General features: G+C 32.1%; 1 protein-coding gene across 1 annotated transcript; it reads right to left on the reverse strand.

Annotated features, from left to right (window-relative positions):
* Positions 1–15: 15 nt before the first annotated feature.
* On the reverse strand, positions 16–24,550 carry LOC123658936. Its single transcript, XM_045594230.1, has 14 exons — positions 24,493–24,550; positions 17,446–17,686; positions 13,684–13,823; positions 13,002–13,145; positions 12,550–12,697; positions 10,120–10,172; positions 7,803–8,049; positions 6,216–6,349; positions 5,933–6,073; positions 1,818–1,907; positions 1,067–1,214; positions 678–811; positions 333–485; positions 16–167 (listed from the first exon to the last, which is right to left on the reverse strand). Exons 1-14 carry the CDS (start codon positions 24,548–24,550, stop codon positions 16–18), a joined length of 1,983 nt encoding a protein of 660 aa, XP_045450186.1.
* Between the last annotated feature and the right edge of the window lie 748 nt (positions 24,551–25,298).

The following is a 25,298-nucleotide window of genomic DNA, read 5'->3' on the forward strand; positions in this document are numbered from 1 at the left end:
GCATCAGTAAAATATCTACGCGAACAAAATATCATCAGCGTCTAATATACCAAACGCATGATCTGCTAACGGCTTAAGGACATCCTGTAAGGCCTTCTCCATCGGTGCTTGAAGTTCGTTGGACAGCTTCTCCCAGTTTTCATTCAAAAATTTATTCATAGCATTTCCTGCAAAATAAATTGCATTAACGTTTTATTAAATTTATATCAAAAATAACTTAAGTATTATCAGTTTAGTAACATTTATCTTTTGTGTCATATTTAACACTGTTTCTGAAATATTTAAAAATCAAATTATAATTTTATTTTTTATATATGATAAAAATAATTTACCCAATTCACCGTCTCCTCCAAACAGATTTTCCAACTTCATTGACGCATTACCAATGTGAAACTTAACTTCAAGGCTCTTGCAAGCAAGAGCGTCAACCGAATTGAAACGACGCTTTCTTCCCAAAATTATCGTCACTGTAGCATCAATGTTATCTGAAATTGAGGTAGTTAATTATATTAAAATACTCAAAAACTTGATAATAATAATTGAATAGGCTGAGCTGATTGACTGACTGACTGACTCAAAAACTTACTATCAAAAAAATGATTGCTTTTCTTTTCACGTAATATCAACGAAATTGTGAATAGCATATTTGTAATAATGTAATAAAAAGAAAGAAGTACCATATTTAGCATGAAAAATTCCATCTCCTTCTATGGGGAGCATGAAAAGCTGTCCCTTCAAATTGTAGTTACCCTTCATTCTAAGTTCAGGAATGTATAACGACGCAACCACTTTATGTTTTTTGGAATCTACCCTGGAAGTAATGAATATTATTTTACAATTGCTAGTACATAAATAGTAACTATACAATAAAATATAGGTAATAATATATATTGTTTTGTTTTGTAAAGGATGTCATGAACAAAATGTACACATTTTATGTAATAGTACACAGCGCACAACTTGGAACCTAATATATGTACAGTTGCAGGATTGCTTTTGTCTATCGGTCATGTATAATTTAATTCCCTTTCATTAAAAACGTAGGTACATATTTGAAGGAACTTACTCGACTTTTTTCACTTGCATCTTTGATGGTCCTCTTACAGAGACATCTGTGTATGATGACGTCACTGTTATTGGACCCGCAGATTGTTTGATCGATATTGTCGGAATGTGAAGTGGCTCACAAGGCGGCACGCCATATTCTGGTACTCCTAAAAGTAAAGACGAAAGATTTGATGAAGGTTTGTCGCTGTTTTCACAGCAGTGCATGTTCAAGTACCACTTACGATAAAGGCACAAACATATTAATAGGTCATAATTCTTCGTCGAGGTCTGGCGTATGCGTTTATATTGGCTGTCTTTCAAAACAGCCGACTAAGGAGTAAATATTAGAAGCTCTTTGTATGTGTGGTGTTTATAGTAAATATTAGAGGCATTTTGTGTGTAAGGTAATATGTGTATAAAGAGTATTTTGTAGACGGTCTGTCATATTATAAAAAGAAATGTTCGTCTTAATCTATGCAAATAAATGGTTTATAACCGTTTTTTTTTTGTTCGGTTATACTGCGAAAACTATTGAACCGATCGAAATAATACTTACACCATAAGATGTAGCGTGTTACGGAAAAAGTTTCTAGTATATGATATGTTGGTAATTATTTATCGTGTAAAAAAAATATGGACGGACAGAGGCTAGTTAAATATATTTGGCAAAAATTAAGTAGTAACTTAATGTTCATGATATTTTAATATTTATAAATTGTAACGATATAGTTGAAAATGATACTTTTTAAGTACCAATTGTTAACAATTACCTGTAGCTAGTTGTGGTACGTAGGAATTAAAAGCATCTCGCAGACAGTGGCCAAGAGCTTTATCCTCTCGTGGACAAATGAAACTACCAACTGAAATAAATAATTATAATACATTCTTCTAGAGAAATAAATAAAATAAAATAAAAACAAAGAAACCTCTATAAAGCTATCAAACACACAGTATATATACTCAATTATATAAATATATATTTTTAATTGAATAAGTACTTACAATTTATATAACCTTTATCAGAACCGAACACTACTTGAAATGCACTAAGTAATATCAATATTTTCGTCATTTTAAAACTAAACTAATTATCTTCTCTCTCAGTCAAACAAGACAAAATGAAATTAATTTAATCATCTCCATTTTAAATACTTTTTAAGATACCTTTCTTCTAATACGTGATGATAGCAATTATATTATCTGTTTTTATATTTTATGCAATATTCTATCTTCTGTATCTTATCACACGTTTTAGTAAAATTGAAAGATTGCCTTAACCAAATTTAAATAAAAATTATTATTACGTTCATCCTCTTCACCCTCTTTTCCCGTGGGTGTCGTGAGAGGCCATTAAGGGATAACACAGTTCCACTACCACCTTGGGACTTAAAAGCCGACCGATGGCGGGATAACCAACCAACTGCGGGCTTTGAAATACACAAGCCGAAGACAGAGAAGCAGCGTCTTCCGCGCGACAAAGCCAGCCCTGCGGTCACCAACCCGCCTGCCCAGCCAGGTAACTATTTGCCCATGACCATACACACGAGTTCACGCCATTTTTGGCGGGAATGTGTGGAAGCCTATGTTCAGCAGTGGACTGCGTTTGGCTGAAGCGATTACGTACATCGATTTTAAAATTTCCTAACCAGCTACTATTAATCAATGAGGCGTACAAAACCAATTGCAAAAAAATAATAATGCGATAATTAAAAAGGTAACTGTTATATAATTTGTGTCACTTTTATTATAAACCTACATAAAATTAGTCTTGGAGCTCCACGGTCACGATGACAGTGCAATTTTGCATGCACTTTTATAAAATGTCGTCAGACGAAGTGGTCGACCTAAAATAAATGTAAATACAACAAAAAATGAACCGTTTTGTACATTGAAATAGAGTCGTAAATTATCGATGTGATGTAACTAGCACAGTCATCGAGTGCAATGTTGTAATTCGAATGATGTAACCTGTAGGCCTGTGACCGCACGACACGCTGGCACAATTTGCGAAAGTGGTACAAGCGGTGCCGTTTGTTGCTTAGTTTAGACCTTGTCCGGTGTGCTTATGTTGATTCTACGAACAACACTATGAAGTCCACATTTTGAAGTAAGACTTCTTTACGCACGTTTGACTTTGGGAGTAAGCCGGTGAGTGCGTGACGAGAGCGTTACGAAAAGTGTGATCGGGTGGGCGAACTGAAGTCTAGAGGGAGTTGTAAGTTAGTGAAGATGAAACCGAGAGAGCTACGTTTCGTATATTAATTACAGTAGCAACAGGGCAACTAAAGAAGTTTTACCTCAGTCGTGAGGTCTAATGCACTCATTTTTTATTATTTTGTTAGGACTGTTTTTGCCTGTTTCAATTTTTTTTTAAAGATCAATGTTTTGTGTAATAAATTATTGTGTAAATTTATGAGGCGACGCGAACTTACTCCGGTACACTTACATCTATAGTATGTAGCTTATAATACCTTAATATTATTAATAGCCAAATACATTCTTCAGAGATTTAAATTTTTTCAATCTAGAGTTCTAATCGTATCGAGTAAACATAGATTTCAATAAATTCAGCCAGGAAATCAATCTGGTGATTTATGGAGTTACAAACATAATACTAATTAGCAACGGAGTATCACTACTCTTTTGACTTTTGACGCCTGTGGAAATTAGCACACATTGCATAAAGACACCGTGTTGGCGCGACGGTCTCAGCCATGGATTGTACCTGTTGCGCTGGCGGTTGCGGGTTCGATCCCCGCACATTACATATTATCAGCGATCGTTACTCATAGTAGGGAATATATCCGCCAACCCGCATTGGAGCAGCGTGGTGGATTAAGCTGTGATCCTTCTCCTACATGGAGGAAACAGGCCTATGCCCAGTAGTGGGATGATAAAAAATAGTCGCCGCGTTGGCGCAACAGTCATAGTCATGGATTGTGCCTGTTGCGCTGGCGGTTGCGGGTTCGATCCCCGCACTTGACAAACATTTGTATTGGCCATACGGGTGTTTGTGCAGTCCTTGTGAGTCTCCCCACCGTGCCTCGGAGAGCATGTTAAGCCGTCGGTCCCGGTCATTATCATCTACGCCTGATAGCGATCGTTACTTATAGTAAGGAATATATCCGCCAACCCGCATTGGAGCAGCATGGTGGATTAAGCTCTGATCCTTCTCCTACATGGGGAAAGAGGGCTACCAGTGAGATATTACAGGCTGAAGCGAAAAAGAGACGATACTAGCTTTCTTTTGTAAATTGAAAATCGTAGGGTTTTTCGATTACCATATTATACTCATGCATATATCGATATTTTGACTCCTACTTGTATTAAGCTCTGATCCTTCCCCAACATGGAGCAAGAGGCCTATGCCCAGTAGTGGGATATTACAGGAAGCGTAAGGTTAATTCTATTGTACGATTTTGCCGTTATGCGACCTTAACTGATGCGGCTTGATCTGCGTTTAAAAAGGCTTTGCTCGAGGCTCCCTTGTCCGCTCCACTCACATCTCTATTATTAATATTAATACTCTACAATACTCGTGGAAATTTTTATACATAATCATAATCGGTAGTTTTAACAGCGGAAAAGTTTATATTAAAATATAATTTAAGCAGTCGTCTCTCTTGGTATGAGAGAACAAGTTTTATAAAAGAAGACCCATTTATGTCCAACCAGTTGCTTAATATATAATGTTTATTTTTATAATATAATTAGAAGTATTAGGTTTAATAAATATAAAAAAATTCTTTATAATAAACTTTATTTAACATAAAAGAAATAAATTAATTAATAAATAATTTTAAATAACAAATAAAATTTAATATTCAAACGACTTCAAAAACACAAGCATGTTTCGAAATTCTAGTAATAAATCTGATTTTTTTAACTTTACAGCCTTCCATTAGCATATAGAATATACAAAATGTTAAGTGCAAAAAGTCACTATAACTATGTTTTTACTTTTTTGCAAATAGGTAGAAAATTATTAATGAAACTCTTGACTAGAAATAAATTATCTAAATATTAATACGTGAAGCAAAACTTTGTACCAATTTTTACGAAAATTGCGACAGAGAAGTATGAAATTTCGTACACTTATAGTTTATATAGAGAAATAGTGCAGAATACAATTTTTTTTAAATTATGCATAAAATCCATAAAAAAAAACATGTATCACACACTACAATACCATGTTTTTGACACACACACGCAAATTATACTCTTTTGTTGTTGTCAAAGTCTGTAGTCAAATTGATTTTTTTTAAAGGTTCTTTATTTTTATTATTTTTGGGGTTTTTCTTAATTTAAATTTTTAATTATGGTCGAATTTCGACCTTTGGGCGACCACTAGGAATTTATTAATTAGGGAAGACCATATTCTGAGGGATATGTTTGAGGAACTTATTAGCTATGTCTTCCAAAACCATTGCCAATGCGGTCTCTACGGCTGGCTGAACTTCCTTCGCTAGCTCCGTCGTATGCATATGGATTATATGGTCTGTTATCATTTCTGAAAAATAATTAAAATAGCATTTTCACATATATGGATGATACGCAGCACCGTGCTATGAAGATCGGAGAAAATAAGAAACTACTTTTCTTCACCGTTTGTTGATTAGAAAGATTTTATTATCTTATCGATTCATGAAGGTTTTTTGCTTGTAATACAACGTACGGTTACTGTGTTAAGTTACTATTACCTTCTGCTAATAATTATACTGTTTATATGCAATCAAATCTTTCACGACTATTAGTCGAAGTAACTAAAAATACAACGAGGAGTTTGAAGAAATTATTACCATTTGTCTAATATAAAGTTAGTCTGGCTGGAAGCCGTCAACTTTCTAAACTTAATATTTTTTATGAAATTGTTACATTGTCTTACCCATTTCTCCAGTAGTTGAATGCGCTTCTTTCAAGTTTGCCATCAGGGGTCCAGAACATTTGAGTTTAACATCAGCATCGCGTATAACTATTCTTTTATGTACTTTGGCACCTACAGCATTAAGAGCTGCCGAGCATTCCGCTAAGTAATACAAAACAAATTAATATTCTGTTAAGAATTTACAAACAAACGATCGAAAGCGAATTTGTGTTGACTAGTCTTGACTTGTAAGCCTTTCACTTTTATATATTCTTAATGCGAAGGTTGAATTGTTTGGACTTACTGAAATTGGCTGCTAGCATTCCAGTAGATTCCACTGGGAGCATCTGGAACTCTCCTATGACAACGTATTCACCAAACATGACTAGTCGTGGTAAACTTATGTTTCCTGTTACCTTCAAATCTTCTGGATAGACACTAAAATTATGAATTATGATTATAGATATAGTAATTATAAAATGAATTGCAACTTTGTTGTATGTTTTTGGCTTCTTTAATATAAAAATATAAGGGTTTGATACTACTACATTTTAGTACAGAATCAGGATTCTGCTAATTTTTCGGGATTCCATCTTTATAGATAATGCGGTAATCCTCAATATATATCATCATCACTTCAGCCTAATACAGTCCATTGCTGGACATAGGCCTCCACAAGTTCGCGCCAAAAATGGAGTGAACTCATGTGTTTTGCCCACATAAGTTCACAATATATGTACACACTGAATTTTATTCCTTTTTTACCAATCACGAACGCTTATTCTAAATGTCACAAAATAATATATACCAGAAGTAAAACTACAGCATTGACCTTATAACAAAGGTCAGTAACTGGTGCAAGTCTTAACAACTTGTATCACCTTAACTGTCAGATTGTATTTATTTATAATAATAAGGAAATCGGTATTGCATTTACGAAAGTAAATTGGCGTTTTCTTAATTATTATGTAACACGTGTTTGTGTGGTGACTCAAAATGTTAATTTTTATCTGTGATTTACTTTATTGGTGGATATGCAGAAAAAATTGTTGTTACGTTACACAATAATCTATATCTTTCGTAACATTTCACCACTTCAGCCTATCGGAGTTGACTGCTGGACATAGGCATCCCCAAGTTCGTGCCAAAAACGGCGCGAACTCATATGTTTTGCCCATAGTAACCACGCTAATCAGGCGGGTTGGTGACCGCAGGGCTGGCTTTGTTGCACCGAAAATGCTCCTGCTCGTCTTCGGGATGTGTATTTGAAAGCCAGCAGTTGGATGGTTATCGCGCCATCAGTCGGCTTTTTAAGTTCCAAGGTGGTAGTGCAACTGTATTATCCCTTAGTCGCCTCTTACGACATCCACGGGAAGTGAGGGGGTGGCTATATTGTTTACTGCCGTAACCATACAGCAGTAACATTTATATAGATGAAAATTAAAAAAAAGAAGTAAGAAATTAAAAATTCTCGATAGAATTGTATATATCAAGAAAAAACTAAAGGCCATAACTAGGCCTAACTAATGCGTACGCGTTGTTAGTCAAAGGAACACCGTATCCATAAATACAAACTGTACTTGGTATCTGTCTATTCATATACATATAGATGTTTTAGATCTTTACACTAAACTGGCATCTCACCCCGGCTTTGCAAAGGTTTTTAACAAGAATTTCAAAATATTTTTTGTCTCCTAATTTTTTTGAAAATGTAATATAGACAATGTCACCCACGTATACTGTAGCTTCCCAACAGTGAAAGAATTTATCAAATCGGTTCAGTTGTTTCGGAGCCTATTCAATGCAAACAAACAAATAATCAAATCTTTCCTCTTTATAATATTAGTATAGATTAATCAAAACAGCAAGAAATATCCAAAAGTTTACTTACTCAAGTTTATTAAAAGTAAAGTTAGTTAATCCGTTCAGTGTGAGGTCGGTGAGCCAGGCATCGTATTTGAATCGCCCTTGTGGCATATTGTGCTGTCTTAATCGTATACTTGGCACCTTCAGCGGTTCAAGCGGCTGTATGTTAAACGATGGAATTCCATGTGCAAGAAGAGTTTTCGCTTGTTCCGCTACACGCTTGATACAATCAGCAACATTAGGATCGCTGTAATGGCATACTGGCTTTTTTGCTATAAATGAAATTTGAAAATATATTAATTTCGAATAGTATCTGTATTGTGTATAATAACTGAAAAATGTCCGTTAGATATTTCCCCCTTCTCAATCTATCTGACATATTGAAATTTAAATGTTTATCTGAAAAATGTAGATTCAGATAAATTTTCATATTATTTTTAACTGTCCTAAATTCAATGTTACATTGTAAGTAGGCCAAGTAGGCCATAAGTGTACATATACGTTAACTAGACAATAAGTGTACATATATCATAGATAGCAAGTAAGTGTATATATAAACATAGATAATAATAATTATTATAATAGTGACAACAATAATTAAAGTAAGGCGCAATATAATTCTATGTCTTTTTGCATGTAAGATATCAATTAAGTTTAGCATAATTTTGGTCGGTGGACTCACGTCTGCATTAGGGATACTAAGACAGAATAATTAGGTCTCTTAATGTAAGCTGCAGTAGTGTAACAAGTAAACGATCAGTAATAAAACTAAAAATCGGAATAACAAAAGCATGGGCACTTTAAGCCTGTGGACATAACTTTATTTATATTAAAAAAAAAATTCAATGTTACATATTAATTTTCTTTATCACACAAATATGCTTAACAAATGACGTCTTGACAATTTTATTATAATAAAGCCTTGCTGTAGCCTTTTACGTCAACAACTCGTATAAAACTTTGCAGTACCATATGGTCACAGAAATTTGGTGTACCTTCGTATTTATTTTGTATTATATTGTGTATTTTTTTTTATTCTTTTCTTATTTAGGGACTTTTGTTTACACAGACATGCCAGCCCCATCATACCCTAATTCCACTATATCTAAGAAAGAATCATTGATGATGTAATATCATATTAACTAATAAATTTGCTGCATCAGACAAAGGTTCTGTTAACACAGACAAAAATGATCCCATATCAAATTTATTTATACTAAAACTTTTCATCAATGATTCTCTCTCCGTTTCGTATTTATCACAATCACTTAGTATGTGGTGTACATCATCTAGCAAGCCGCATGTGTCACAATAAGGGTATTCAACTTTTTTCATTAAAAAGGTAAACTTTTTGTATGGAAAATGGTTTGAACATAATTTGAGTGCTGTAGTGATGTACTTCCTACCAAACCAAGGTAAACGAGGGAGCTGATTTTGAATGATACCTTCGTATATTTTAAAACTAACGATGCCGAAGTTAACATTACCTCTATTCCTAATTAACTTATGGCCAGTTTTATTCATATGTCTATCTCCGATTTTTTGAATGTTGACGATTATATTACACTAGCTGCTGCCCGCGACTTCGTCTGGTTGGACTCCGCTTCTATTGGTCTTAGCGTGATGATATATAACCTTTCTCGATAAATGGGCACTGACACTGAAATAATTTTTCAAATCGGACCAGTACTTCCTGAGATTAGCGTGTTCAAACAAACAAACAAACGCTTCAGCTTTATAATATTAGTATAGATTTGACATAATCTCCATACTAATTGTACTAAAAATCATCCGTTAGTAAGGAAAATTAGGATAGATTGTTTGTTGTAATGTCATTAATTTTTTTAAGTCTGTTCAGCAGAGTACTGGCTGGGTAGTATTGGCGTGAGTAATTACTTAACATCAGATAATTAGCCTGTGTTCGTTTTGGATATTATTATTAAAATATTCTGAAAAGTTGATTCAGAAATTAATACAATGGTTAAAACAACTAGTTGTTATATCGGTGGAAACTAGTTGTTCGTCCACGCTCATGACAAATATTTATGATACAGATATTAGAGGTAGTTAGGATGTAAAGTCAGTAGATATAATAATTACAATAATAATGCTAACTTTATTGTATGCCTAAAAAAGTTTAAGAACAAGAAAAAGTACAAAAGGAGGCCTTATGGCATAAAACAATTTCTTCCCGGCAACCATTGGATAGAAATATATAAAGCGGTCTGGACGAATGTGTCTATATATGTGCGTTATCAGCCCCAAACACGAGATTTTTGTACCGACGATTTTATTACCTATATTCCATGTATTTGTAATAAAACTAAATGAGAAAATCTCACCGATTTCTTCTATAGTATCGCCATCACTAGTTGTATTATGTTCTGGTACTCGCCTACAAATCACATCACTTACAAACAGAAAGACTAACAAGAATTTAGCTAAAGTAGTCATCATCTTGACTATGTCCACTTTCAATCGATACACATCTAAGACTGTTAACAAAGCTAATGCCTTTATAATAAGACTGACAGGTTAAGCTAATAGCCATATGTGGAATGAATTTAACCTCGTAGCTAAGGCCTACAGGACATTAAGTAGTGCATAAGAAGTCATTGCATATACTTTCGTAAAAAATATCCTTCTGTGGTTTTAAAAGGAAGAAAAATAAATACAATAGTTGTATTTGCTGAAAACGAAAATATTATTACCTATGGGAACGAAAAACAAATCAAAACTAAACCGCTGATAATTTAAAAAGTGGTTTATTTCTTTGTACATCTTTCTTTGTATGTATCATTTTTTTTTTGTAATGTTTCTTTGTGGTGTACAAAAAAGAGTATTTATTATTATTATAATTATTTATTCTAAATCACCCTTTTTTCAAATTTATTTTTATATGATAATTTTCATTACTTTTTCAGTTATATATTTTTATTTTAAGTTCTTGCCAAATTTTGCTTAGATAAATTAAAATATATATTGAATAATCCTATTAAACAAACATTGGAGTACGTTAAATTCTAAACACGCATTAATCTGAATAACAACAAAAATCAAATAAATATTTAATTAGTCGCTATTGCATCAACCTATCCACGAATATACTTAGAATAAATAGGAAGATATTCAGCAAGGTGACACTATAAATAAACACATGCAATTTGTAATTAGTGCATATACATATAAGTATATACATATATGTATATAAGTATGTACATATGAGAAGCCTTCAAAGAATTCCGTTAGAGGGAAACCAGGAATTCTAATGAAACCTGTTTACAGAACATTTTGTCAAGGTTGCTCTTCTTCTATTCATTCGATAAAATAGAAGAACTACCCAATTAGACAAACGTTTTTCTCTTTTGTTTCAATTATATCAAACTAGCTGACCTGGCGAACTTCGTACCGCCTTATTTTTTATTTTTTTGGGAATATATGTAATAATAATTGATATCGAAATAAAATATAGGCAGATAGGTATGAAGTTGGATCAAACTGCACACGGTGTGCAAATGTGATTAAAATCGGTTAAGTAGTTTAGGAGTCTGTCGCGGACAAACAACGTGACGCGTACTTTACATATATTAAGATGTTAAAAAGAATCTTTTTAGAATCTCCTTCATTTTGTTATCTTTATTGTCTTATCATTTACTCCTTCTGTTGTATTGCATACATTTAAAGTATCTAACTAATACTTCTTCTTTGTTGGGGAAAACCGGTGTATTGATGAGGATCACGCAAACGGTAGCGAAAAGGAAGGATAGAAAGTGCTGTGACAGCAGCTACACGCTTATCTACAGACCCTAAAAATATCGTTCGTAAAATTATATGTACTTTTTGTTTTTTGTTTTAACTAAATGGAAATAATCAATGATATTACATAATTATACAGAGCATTTCTGTTTTATTTTTTTATATGTATTATACATAACTATGTATGTATATAAATTTAAAATTTTAGTAATATTATTCAATCAAGTTGATGTAAATATACTGTAAACTGTATTTTGAAATATCTAGCATCCCACACAAAAGAGTAAAAAATATAATTAACGACTAGATAAATTCGACGAGACCTTTATCGGAGCAAGATAAACACATTGAGGTTATTGTATTTTTTTATTAAATTACAAAAGCTTTTAAGTGCATTGTAAATCAAACGGTTACATTCAGAAACATTTGTTTTAAAATATCCTTGAAACATTATGACACGTCATATGACAGTATGTAAGTAAGCAAAAATAAACTACTTCTACCTTCTACTCGTAGAAGCAGCAGGTACAAAGGTCTTTGGTTCTTCAAAAGAAAGAAGAAAAAATTACAATATAATACAAAATAAATATGATTACAAAATACATAGAAATATATTGAAAATATAATTACTTTTATTAATTATATTGAAAATATAATATAATAGTATATATAGAAAATATAATTATAAAATAGAAAGAAGAAAAAATACATATTTCCATTAAAAAACGGTCTGAGTTGTATCAACTTATTATAATTTTGTATTAAAATATTAATAATGACTTACACACCGACAAAATTACAAATGATTTATCACATTTTCAATAAGTTAATCTAACGTATCATATTAAATAAATAGAAGCCTTAAATAAGAAAGAAAGGACGAAACGTCCAAAATCGATGACATCATTTATCAATAATTATTTATCGATAATATTTTAACAGGTAACAAACTACAAGACATTTTGAAAACGTAAATTTACTCAAATGTATAATTTTTTACTAATAATAAAATTTACGCAACTAAAACCTCGCTTAGTGGTATTTTTGAGAATATTTTGTTGAAGTATGCTTTACAAATGGCGGCACCGCTTTCTTCGATGAGGGGATAGAGGATTTCTAGTACAGTTGTTGGGCTAGCGTTGAAGAAAGCTGCAGCTGATGAAGCTGAAAATAAAAGTAGTATTTAGAACGGCTGAATAAAAGAAATATAGGTAACATACTTCCAAACAATTCGATTGTTTTTACTATATTTTCATAATATAAAATAATAATTCTAGATTGACAGATTCTCCAATAATTAATTATTATCAGATTTTGTCAATTTGCAAAGTTTTTAAAAATCGAAAAAAAAATGAAACAATATCAAATATTTAGTTGACGGTTATACTTGTAATTATTTTGCTTTTATAAAAAAAAAATTTCTATCAGGAAATCTTGTAAATATTATCTGTAATTTTGTTTCACTTACCAGCAACAGGTCTCTCGGTATCATCAACTGCTATTTGACCGTTGCCGATCTTGAGTTTCATAATAATTTTGTCTGTCTGTAAGTACTCGAGGCCATCTTTGTCAACAGGTTTAGCGCTACCCTTAGCTACTGCTGTTATTCCAGCTGCAAAAAGAAAGTATATTTTATTTTATCAGTCTAAAAATAATGTATTAAATTTTTGAATACAAAAAATAACAAGACGCTTGCCTACACTTGAAAAAACCCTTTCAGACACTTTTATTTTGTTTTCTGGTTTTAATTGTATTCAATAAAATATTTTACATATATGGCTATGACTAATTGTGACCAATAAAACTACCATGAGCATACCCACAGCGGCGCAAGATAGGGGTTTGCCCCACCCCGTTTGGCATGTAGTTAATAATAAATAAATATTTTTGGATTGAAGTAACAAAATTTCAGATAAATTTAGCCAAAACCTGTGCAGCCTATTATTGAAGTAGTTTAGAAAGGTAAATGAAAAGTTGCAGTAATTTTTTTTCAATTTTCTACTACTTATCGAATTTTTACATTATTTTATTGATTTTGTTCGACCCTTATAAATTTTGGGTCCACCGTATGCCCATGGATACTACCAATAAAAATTCACACTGTATATTGTACTCATTATGAACAATAATAAAAACAATAATTGACTTACTAAAATTACTTCTAAATTTCCCTTTGCCGCTGATATCTAGGGTCAGGATCCTGGAGCCCCGGACGTCATAGTCGGCCGTCACCATGAGGTGAGGGATCGTCAACTTTACTTCACCCACGTACTTATTGTTAAGGTTCAGCCTGTAAATAATTATCAGCTGTTAGTCTGATTTATTACATCCTTACACCAACTTCGATTTTAATGAGGTGATATGGAAGACATAAAAAATCAGTGAAAGTCCCATCAAAATGCTCGTTAATTAATTTATTTTATTTTACACGCTTTGTGCGGCTACACCTTACAAGAAGATTCGTGATTAGTTATTACTGTTCTGATTTATTCATCACTCATCATCATCACTCCACTGCATATCGCAGTCCACTGCTGGACATAGGCCTCCACAAGTTCACGCCAAAAATAGCGTGAGCTCAGGTGAGTTCCCATAGTCATCACGCTGGGCAGGCGGAATGGTGACCGCAGGGCTGGCTTTGTCGCACCAAAGACGCTGCTGCCCGTTTTCGGCCTGTGTATTTCAAAGCCAGCATTCGGATGGTTGTGCTGTGTGGCTACGGCACTAAAGAATTTAGCCACCCCCTCTCTTCCCGTGGGTGTCGTAAGAGGCGACTAAGGGATAACAAGGTTCCACAACCACCTTGGAACTTAAGAAGCCGACCGATGGCGGGATAACCATCCAACTGCTGGCTTTGAAATACACAGGCCGAAGACGGGCAGCAGCGTCTTCGGTGCGACAAAGCCAGTACTGCGGTCACCAACCCGCCTGCCCAGCGTGGTGACTATGGGCAAAACACATGAGTTCACGTTATTTTTGGCGTAAACTTGTGGAGGCCTATGTCCAGCAGTGGACTGTATAGGCTGTAATGAATGAAAATGATGAATGAATGAAATTCGGATGGTTATCCCGCCATCGGTCGGCTTTTTGTAAGTTTCAAGGCGGTAGTGGAACTGTATTATCCCTCTCCTTAGTCGCCTCTTACGACACCCAAGGGAAGAGAGGGGGTGGCTACATTCTTTATTGCCGTAGCCACAAAGCTTATTAGCTACAGCGTTATGTGAATAATACTAATAGCCTGTAATTCAAAAAGGTTTTTCTAAATCGACCCGCTAGTTACCAAGACTAGCGCGTTCAACTAAATGTTTTAGATTTATATATTAGCACAATTGGAATTAATAGTGGAGACTATCACAATAGAAAACTTAAACAACAATACGATACGATTCAGCCTGTAATATCCCACTACTGGGCATAGGCCTCTTTTTTTATGTAGGAGAAAGGATTGGAGCATAATACACCACGCTGCTTCACTGCAGGTTGACGGATAAACCACAATACTACCTTGTAAATCTACCGGCGGCGTCTCAAATCTATAAAGTTTCCAGTATTTTTATTTTTATTTCAATTACAAACGTGACACAATTACATTAGCAGGAAATAATTTTCGCTTCTTTTATAGTTTTGTCTTTATAATACAAGTACCTTCATAAAAATAATTTAATTTTTAAAATGAATTATAATATTAATAATTTGGGTTTTATTACGATACTTATAGTAGTTGACTGTGACTTAAGATTTTATGGTCTGATCTGAGTAAAGGAAATAGTTATTTAACACATTACTCAATAATAAAAAAATGAGTATTTTGTTAAAAACTTATTAAATAAACAAATTACTGAGACTTAAGAAAAAAATCAAAACGAAAAGCTATTATAGTTGCGACTAACTTACAACTAAATTATTGGCCACATATATACCTTTATCCGTAGACTACACCGCAAATTCGTAATAAAACGATATTGCCTGCGCTTATGTATAACGTTACATAACAACGAATTACATTTAGTATAATACTCGTGGTTTATGATCTAATGTCATTTTACGCAAGAATATTTTTAATCAGCGTTTCTTAAAATAAAATTACTACATAATAACATTATATTTAACCTTGAACAGTTTAACTACGAAATGACAAACTTTCAGTCAAAACAGTCTGTAGATATTCTAGAAAGAAGATTAATCTCTTGTACAGAAAAAGAGTTAGAGCTTAATTTCTCTGCTACACAGCTGGTTAATGATAATTTCTTTACCAAGAGTAACGACATGCTGTAGCCTGGATCGAAGTCATTAAGGGCTGCTTAAGACACCGTGAGAAGATCCACAAGAATAAACATCCAGACCAGAAACTAACTTTTACAATAATCCTACTGAAACTTTCCACTCTAATCTGGAATAAAACTCATATTTTCCTTAAATATATTTTTACACCACTACCACCAGTACAGAAGAGTTATATCTGCAGAATAATAAGTAAGCCTACATTTAGAAAAATAAGTAAGCCTTCTTCGATATGTGAAGAACAAAGATTTTTTTTAATACGATATTTGAGGTATTTTAATAGGAATTGCTTAATTTTTTTAATCATAAACGTGAGATATTGCGATATCTATAAAGATATTAATGAAATCAAAACGTAGTAGAGCGAAACATCTACCGTTTGTAAATCGTGAAAGTAACCAACGTACTAAATGAACAATCAGGCAGACAGTAGACGATCGGATGTTATTTTAAGCTAGCTGTTCCCGCGACTTCGTCCGCGTGGATTTTAACAAAAAAGTTATTGTTTAGTTCGCAGAGTTATAAAATAAATAAATTTCTAAAATAAAAGTAGCCTAAGTTACTACGTATTACATTAGTAAAAGTCCCGTCAAAATTGGGCCAGCAGTTTTAGAGATTAGGCGGAACAAACAGACAGACAGACAAACATTATAAAAAATGTTATTTTGGTATATATACCGTGTATACATACATATGAATTAAATAAAAAGACACTCCAATCAATCGACTCAATTTTATTTATTTGTATAGATTCGATGTACGGTAAATTTTGGAAGCAGGATTAACTGACGAAAATTGAAAATATTAAGCTACCTACCTACCCTATGTTTTTATAAAAAAAAAAACAAATACACCAAATACGATATGACTTAAATGTCTATCATGAGCTATATTTACACAAGACTAAAAACTTGATGTGTACCTAGTATTAGTAGTAAGTGCCTACTACTTCAATTTAATTAATTTTATATTGATTACAATTGTAGGTAGAATATGTGTTTTGCCGCTGGAACGACGATCTATAGATCTCAGATTGCCGGTGTAGGCTTGATGAGGATTGCGGAAAACCAGGATGTGAACTGGGGGAGGCCTATGTCCAGTAGTGGACCGCAATAGGCTGAACTGCTGACCGACTGACTGACTAACTGATTGACAGACTGACTGACTAACTGATTGACAGACTGACTGACTGACTGGTTGGCTGGCTGTCTGGCTGTCTGGCTGGCTGGCTGGCTGGCTGGCTGGCTGGCTGGCTGGCTGGCTGGCTGGCTGGCTGGCTGGTTGGCTGGCTGGCTGGCTGGCTGGCTGGCTGGCTGGCTGGCTGGCTGGCTGACTGACTGACTGACTGACTGACTGACTGACTGACTGACTGACTGACTGACTGACTGACTGACTGACTGACTGACTGACTGACTGACTGACTGACTGACTAATATGTGGTTGCATCTTGCTTTTAGCAACTGTGCCTATTACGTTATGTACAGTTTATGGATATGGTATTGTTACATTTAGTCGTCAAATTATAATAATGTCAAAACTTTATTATTTCATTACTCCTTGAGTAATTGCTCCTTCTTTCGCATATAAAATTTGTAATTTAAAAAATACTTGTGAAATCAAAAATAACTCACTTTAATTTCTCAATTTTAAAGTTAGATCCACCGTAAGCTTTTATATTCTTCAGGGTAGCCTTGATTCTGAGGTTTGGAGCTGTTCTGTCTAGTTTCAAAGTGGGTACATTGAAAGGCTCCAAGGCAGGTACGTTAACTTCAGGAATTCCATTTAGCAGTCTGGGTTTTACTTCATCAACTGCTCTTAAGACACATTTATCTAATTCTGGGTCATCGCGCTTGCATTGTGGGAAGTCGTCCGCTGGAAAAATAATGATATTCCATAAGTAACGATAAAAAATGATGTAACAGTTACGTAGTCTAATTCTAGTAACTAATAAAGTCGTAGAAATAAAAAATCTATCTTAGTTATTGCAAAAGTACAAGCAAATAAACGTTAAGGATAAACGTAATATTTGCATGGAAAATATTTGCGTAGGTGCATGTATTCTTTGCAAATATATGGGAGATAAGTGCATCTTAAATCAAACAATGTAAAACAACAAATCATTTAAAACGGGGTCATGAACTATGACTACGAAATATCAAATATTATTTACGATAAAAAACTTTGATTGGTTGAAAATTTTCATTATTAGTTAATTTATTTCAAGGTCTGCTCGATTTTATCGTCACCTATTATTATGGTTTTTAGAAAATAAAAAAATTAATAAAGTTCTTCCCGAGATAAACATTAACTAATGTTAACTTTGACTTTGCCTTACCTCAGTTAAACTAAACTACCTCAAACTACCTTAGTTAAGGTATGGCACAGCAGGAAATTTTCTACTCAAAATATGGAGCAGCCCGACTGGAGTACCTTACAGAAGATCACAGCTAAATAATAATAATTTCGAGCAGTGTTGTGTTCCTGTTGTTGAATAAGGTGACCAGAGCTCTTTGGAGGAATTGAGAATAGGATCAACAACGCGTTTGCGATGCTTCTGGTTTTGCAGATGTCTATAAGCTACGGTAATCGCTTACCATTAGGTCAGCCGTACGCTTGTTTATCGATCTAGTTATATAAAAAAATATATAGTTTTAAATTGTTATAGTTTATATGGCAAGTAAAATCCCACCTAAACTCGATTTTTAACAAAACTACTTCGTCTTGGACTAAATCTCCAATGTTGTTAGTAAAAAGAACATAGTTATTTATTTACGATTTTGTAAGAATATTTTCTGTAAAATACAGCAATAAAACGTTGATTAAAACAAACAAATTACCTATAGGTCAGAAAATTACAGCTAAAATTTTCTATACAGCAAGATTTAGGATATTACATACAAACATTTAGGAATCCAATTCATCCATCGAAGTGTCTAAGCGTACTGTTAAAAAATATATGTCATCATATCGAAACGGAATTACGCAGACAAGATAGATTCCTAAGCACAGCTTGCTCCCAATATTTCTAGTTGCAAAACACGGACGGTGACTTATATATACATATATGTATACTTGCGTTACATAAGGCTTGCATTATATCTTTCTTCAGTTGTTATACCTACATATTATATGTACATGTACAACTATAAAATATCCATTTGTTTTGGTAGTGAAACTTCTTTAGAATCGTGATTTGAAACTGGATGAAACGAAAAATTCGTCACTATAAAAAAACAAGTAAATAAATGTATAGGACAATGAGAATACATTACTGCTACAAACACGTAATCGACGCGTTTTACATTTCTCTTATAACCTTTTTCAATGAGATCGTGATCATAAACGACAGAAAAAATCACAACGGCCTACCTTCCTACGACTTTTCGGAAATTTAAGTTTTCCTAATTGCACACACACACCATTTTTTTTTTTGTTTGTAGTAGTAATTAAAACTTTTAATTAAAAATTTATAGAAAGTTTCTTCATTTTCCTATTTTGCATAAACTGAATACTAATAAATATACAATGCAACTAAAATCAATTCTCAACTAAAATATTTAAGTTAATTACCTGTGTTTCACAAAGAACATGTTACTAGTGTAGGTAGTTTTTAATGGGCCTGACTCAGACTATTGTTTAAAACAAATATTATGTTGTGACTGACATTTAATAAATTAAAAACATGACAGGAATAATATATCTATATAAATAAAAATGAATTTCCGCAATGTATGTACGTGCAAAGTTTCCGTAACACTGCGCCGAACACAACACAAGTTTTGTACAAAAGAAAGAGCTAGATAGGTCTTTCTTCAAGAAAAAAAACAAATATGGCGGTACGAAGTACTTCAGTTCAACTATATTATTAAATTTGATTATTTGTTTTGTTTTAATAATTGAACAAGAATTTTGTTTTCAAGGGAGCTCAGTGACTTGAGAACCGATATAATTAATATTCTAGACACAGCTGTAGTGCTACGTCCCTGTATTCTATACATATTTTTTTATTATATTAAAAACAATACAAATGTATACAGACGTTGTTACGAATAACCTTGAAATATTTAATTCATAAAATTGAGCCTAAATTGAAATATACACAAATTGAATTATTCATAAAGTTAAACGATTGAAGTAAAAATAATAATAAGTTTAGTAGATTTTTCCGCTCCCAGTTATTTTTTTTATAAATGTCAAGGGCGTATTAATATACATATATAATACATAATATAAAATATTATTATTTATGATAGTAATACTTGAGTTTTTTAATAATTGCTCGTTATGATCGCATACATCAAAAATTATTCCGTAAGCTAATATATTATAAAACAATAAAAGTAATAAAAGTATCGACGATAAAATTATACAAACGATGTAGCTTAAAGATTTTTTTTAATAAAATATGATTTATGTTCTTTAAATGCAAATCGAAATTGGTTGACTTAATTTATTTAGATTTTATTTATTCAATATACATATCTAAACATTACACGTTTATTCGTATGTTGATTTATTGATTGGTTTAATGGCCAATTGTGTCGGTAAAGCATGGTTGACTGCAATATGACTGAGAAGAAACAAAGGATTTAGATTGGTAAGATTGGGATAACAATATCAATTTAGTTAGGAGAATAAATTACTCATACTTATGTCTCCCGAATTATTATTTATAAAAACTGATGCAAATAATATACACAGTCATGCCCTATATATTGTTACAAAGAAAAGGCACTTTTTCTATTGTACGTAACATTTATTACTATTACAGAGTGTTAGTTTAATACATTAAGATAAAATATATATCACTTTGCGTACCGCTTAAGTATGTATTATAGTGGTTATGATTTTAACATCATATTGTTTTTTAAATTATCAGTTAACAAATGACCAGTGCATCTCTTATAGGCTACAAGTCCTGTCATCTTTTAAAATACGCGACATGGTTCTATGTGTTATTTTCATCTCCCGAGATAAAATTTTTTGCTTTCGGACAGGACTTCTTGGAATTATTTCCGTTACTGCTTTGATCGCCTTTTTCGTACGAACACTAAGTGGACGGCCAGATCTTTTTCTGTCACAAAATGAGAAGGTTTTTGTAATACCTATCAATAGCCCGGTAAACAAACATTTGACTAATACCAATCGTATGGAGAGTTTAAAAAATTGTATTTGTCTCCATATCCACTTTGTGTAATGCAATCACAGCGATTCGACTTTTCTTTATCACCCCACTCCATTTTAATATCACAAATCATTTTACAATGTAATGGCGCGAAAAATGAAAAACACAATGAACAATCATAATATAAAAATGACAGATTCCAAAATCAAATGTATTATTTTCTTTATATTTAATTGTAACGGTATTTATGGCCAGACTATGTAGTAATGTTTCATAGTTTAAATCGGCTATATATACTCGTAATATTTCTGATGGTTGAATAATTCTTTCTAAGTAGTTTTAGAAGTAATGAATACAAATACACAAATATAAAAAAAAATGTTCTTCTACAAAAATAACTAAACTATGTTGAAATACATATCGTAATAAGGTACTTGAAAATATTTGAATGTTGCGTACAAATTGAATAATTACCTGTCAATTCTTCCTACTTATATAAGCGTAATATTTTTAGTAGACGCCCTTCGCATACACCTGATTTGAATTTAGATCACGATACATTTGTTGACACTATGATAATTACTACATTTAATAGTCTAGTAATCATGAAGAATACATCATTGAAATATAAAATAATGTAACTTATAAAAATAAATATTTTATTCTTTTGGTACATTTTAGAACATTTTAGTTAAATTAAAAAATATAATTGTTATTGCTATTTAAGATATTATTTCTCAGTGTTCTTAAATAAAAAAAAAATGCTTAAATTTTTGTCGACAAGTGGTAAAAGTCAATTAAAAATGCATTATTAATGACAATTCTAAAAGTACTACTTAATCTCGTTCAAATTTCGAATTTAAAAAGAATCATAAAAATCGATAAACCATGTAATAGTTAGTAAGGTTTTGATGTAACATACCTAAAAAATTTAGTCGAATTGAGTACCTCTTCCATTTTTTTAAGTCGTTCAAATGTCAAGTCAACAATTCGGAATCGCGGCTTGCGCTCTATGAATTTAAGCTTAGATATCTGAGTAGTACCCTATCTATTTATGATGGTACTCTGCACTACTTCAACTGGATTTTTGAATACCTAAAACTTCAGCACGCTTGACTTGGGGAGTAAGCTGGTGAATGCGTGACGAGAGATATATAAGTAAGTGAAGATAGAAAGAGAGAGAGTTACGTTTCGTAAGTTCAGTCGCGTGGTCTAAAGGTCAAACGTTTTTTTAAATATTTTGTTACGTTTCGTTAACTATTGTTTTTTTTTTTTTGTAGCAGCTGGTCAACAATGTTTATGAATAGTATTTTGCAAAAATAGATCATAGCGTCATATTTTTAGGTTAATTTTTAAAAGTAATCTTCTGATACACGGAGTATGAATATCGGTTCAGTAAAACAAGTGAATCTTTCATGCTCTTAAACATTTGGTAATATAAATCAGTTGGTATATTATGTAACTTTAACAAAAAAATTGGATTACGTTTTTCATCTGAGCGCGTACAATAAGCGCATATATAATACTATACCTTCCTGTTACTAACTGACTTTTAAGTTTTTGTTTTAAAATTAAACTGTTTTACAGGGCAGTGAAAGGATATATTCTTACAACCTTATGCGATCCTTGTAACTATTAATGCTTAGTAGGTCAAGAGCGGCGGTTTATTAATAATTTTGTTTAGGGAAAAGTGGTCACCCTTCTGATCTTTGATTAAATTATAAACTTAAACCAGCAATATAAATAAATATAAAAATGAATATATCTAAAATTTACAAATTTTTCATGTAATAGTATTTTTCTAATAAGGAATATTCATGAAATCGACTCTAATGTTCCGTTTGCTTAAAACGAGTCACAAATATATAATATTATATATGTATATAAATAATAATATAATCAAATACCTTTGAATAAATTTGTTTACTTGACAAAGATAAAAAAAATGTAATATAAAACGTAATAGACGAAAAAATAGTCAAGTAAATAGGCGTTATCAAATATTATTGAAAAATTAGTAATCAGATCTCGATCAAATTTATAAAAGGCTACAATAACAAGTATCAGCTTTCGAATAAAATAAGAATCATTAAAATGAGTATACCCAATGAAAAGTTATGCGGTATAATACAACACATTATTAGATATAACTAGAAAAGTACCTGTTAGATCTCAATTTAATTTAAATGGAACCAAATGATTGAAAAAAAAATAACAAAATCGGTCCACCAAGTCAAAAGGCAGAACTTTTTTAGCTTGACATACATAAAGAAAAAATACTATCGAATTGAAAACCTCCTGATTTATACGAAGTCGTTAATTAAAAGCTTAAAATCTTACGCTTTTTAAAAAAAAAAATATATAGTTAACTGGTACTTTATCTAATGAGCGAAAACATGTTGATAAAATTAAGAGGTGTAATTAGTGTTGTTGAAAATATACAAATAACGAAACTACTCGTAAAATGTTTAACTTCTTACTAATTGCTCCAACTATACTCGGCTGCCCAATTTCAAAACACAGTAAGGGACAAGGGACAATCGAAATCGGTTTTTATAGTATTTTTCGTTCCAATGGTATCGTGTGAACATGATTCAATTGATATATTTCAATAATTTGATTTTTGTCGTATAAATATCAAATTGATAAACCTAGTAATTATTTTTTTGAAAAATTTAAAACATAGTAACTCTCAAAACAAATTTTAAAATATAGTAAGTCGCATATATTTGGCTTTTAATTTTTTTTTCATGTATACGAGTATATCAATTTAATATAGTATAACAAAACATGATGTGAGATGGATGTCAATAGAAAAAATTGAATTAGAAAATAAGAAACAAATTAGTGTTTTGTTATTTTCTGTTCATTGTTTAATTGTTATTAGTTATTAAATATTTTTTTTATTAAATAAAATTGAAAATTGTCCTAAATACTTTTATTTTATTCACAAACTTTGTTCTACGGATTTGCTGCACTAATCTTCAATAAATAACCAAGTAAGTGCACTTACTGTATTTTTAAATAGGTTAAATATATATTTTTTAATGTTCCGACAACTTTTAACCTAGTAGGTGCAATAAATATTACAATCAAAGTAAAAATAATCAATTTTTTTAACATGTTGTCATCCTAATCTATTACAATAACCAACGATTAATTCGTCATTAAAAAATACCATTTAGTATGGCTAAAAAGAAATAGGTTTTATATATTTCCTGAAAAATTTAATTTCCGTCCCTTACTGTGTCTGAAATCGGGCAGCCGTATTGTCTTTAAATATGACTACTTGAGTTACTATAATTTTATTAAAACAAAATTAGTTAAGGTATATAATATATAAGATATACAAATCGAACGCCTTTTTCCAAAGACAGTAAAGTAGTAAAAAATCTGTAAATAGTTTTAAATTTGCACCGGATTGATGTATAAAAAGCTTTAACGAACCGCTTTCTTTTTCCAAGGCAATTTAAATTAAGTTTAAGATGCACCGGCTTTATATCAAATTATGCAATATAACTAATCACAATTAATAAGAATTAAATAAACTTACGCAAAATCTTCGCGGACGCCGCAACTGCACACACGACAACTATTAGAAGAATTTTCATTGTACTTTTTTGCCTAAATATATTTTTATTAGTTCAATAATAGATTGCGACTGACAAGCGCCGGTAAGCGAGTGTGCGCCCGCGCAGTTGATCGCAATATTTGTATGAAAGTAAATGTAGCCTGTACCGGAGCTGTTGGGTAAGAATTAAAAGTTAAGCCTTTGAGGATTTTTGATGATATTTAAATAAATGGACACAAAGAACTTCCTTGTGTACGTTTTTTTTTGTTGTTAAAAACGAGTTTGACAACATAACACTTTACTTAATGTTTGAAAAACAAAATAATTTACTTAATGTTGCTGTGTGGTTACGGCAGTAAGAATATAACAACACCCTCTCTTTCCGTGGGTGTCGTAAGAGGCTACTAAGGGATAACAGAATTCCACGACCACGTTGGAACATAAAAAAGCCGACCGATTGCGGAATAACCATCCAACAGCTGGCTTTGAAAGACAAAGGCTGAGTAAAAAATTTTATCAAGTAGGGATCGTTCATAATTTCGTGATGTTTTAGCAAATTTTTAATCCTCTAAGAAGGAGGTCTTTGTGGTGAAGTTTTAGACTAACCCCACCCTGATAAATTTATATTAAAAATTTGTACCAAGTTTATTGAAATTTTCAGAATATTTTCTTTAAATACAGGATAATCTGATTAAATTTTGAAAAATTTAAGATCGTGCCAATTAAAATTTCCAGACAGAATCAAGGTTGCAGGGTGTTTGTTGAAGGTTTTTTGGTTAAGAAATCCC

Source organism: Melitaea cinxia, chromosome 2, assembly GCF_905220565.1.
Source record: "Melitaea cinxia chromosome 2, ilMelCinx1.1, whole genome shotgun sequence".
Taxonomy (NCBI): domain Eukaryota; kingdom Metazoa; phylum Arthropoda; class Insecta; order Lepidoptera; family Nymphalidae; genus Melitaea; species Melitaea cinxia.

Coding starts and splice junctions, on each gene's coding strand:
- LOC123658936 (XM_045594230.1), bottom strand. CDS start 24,550: ATGAAAATTCTTCTAATAGTTGTCGTGTGTGCAGTTGCGGCGTCCGCG. Junction 13,146..13,683: donor GAAATTTAGAAGTAATTTTA/GTAAGTCAATTA, acceptor TTCTTTTTGCAG/CTGGAATAACAGCAGTAGCT. Junction 10,173..12,549: donor CTAAGCGAGGTTTTAGTTGC/GTAAATTTTATT, acceptor TGTGATTTGTAG/GCGAGTACCAGAACATAATA.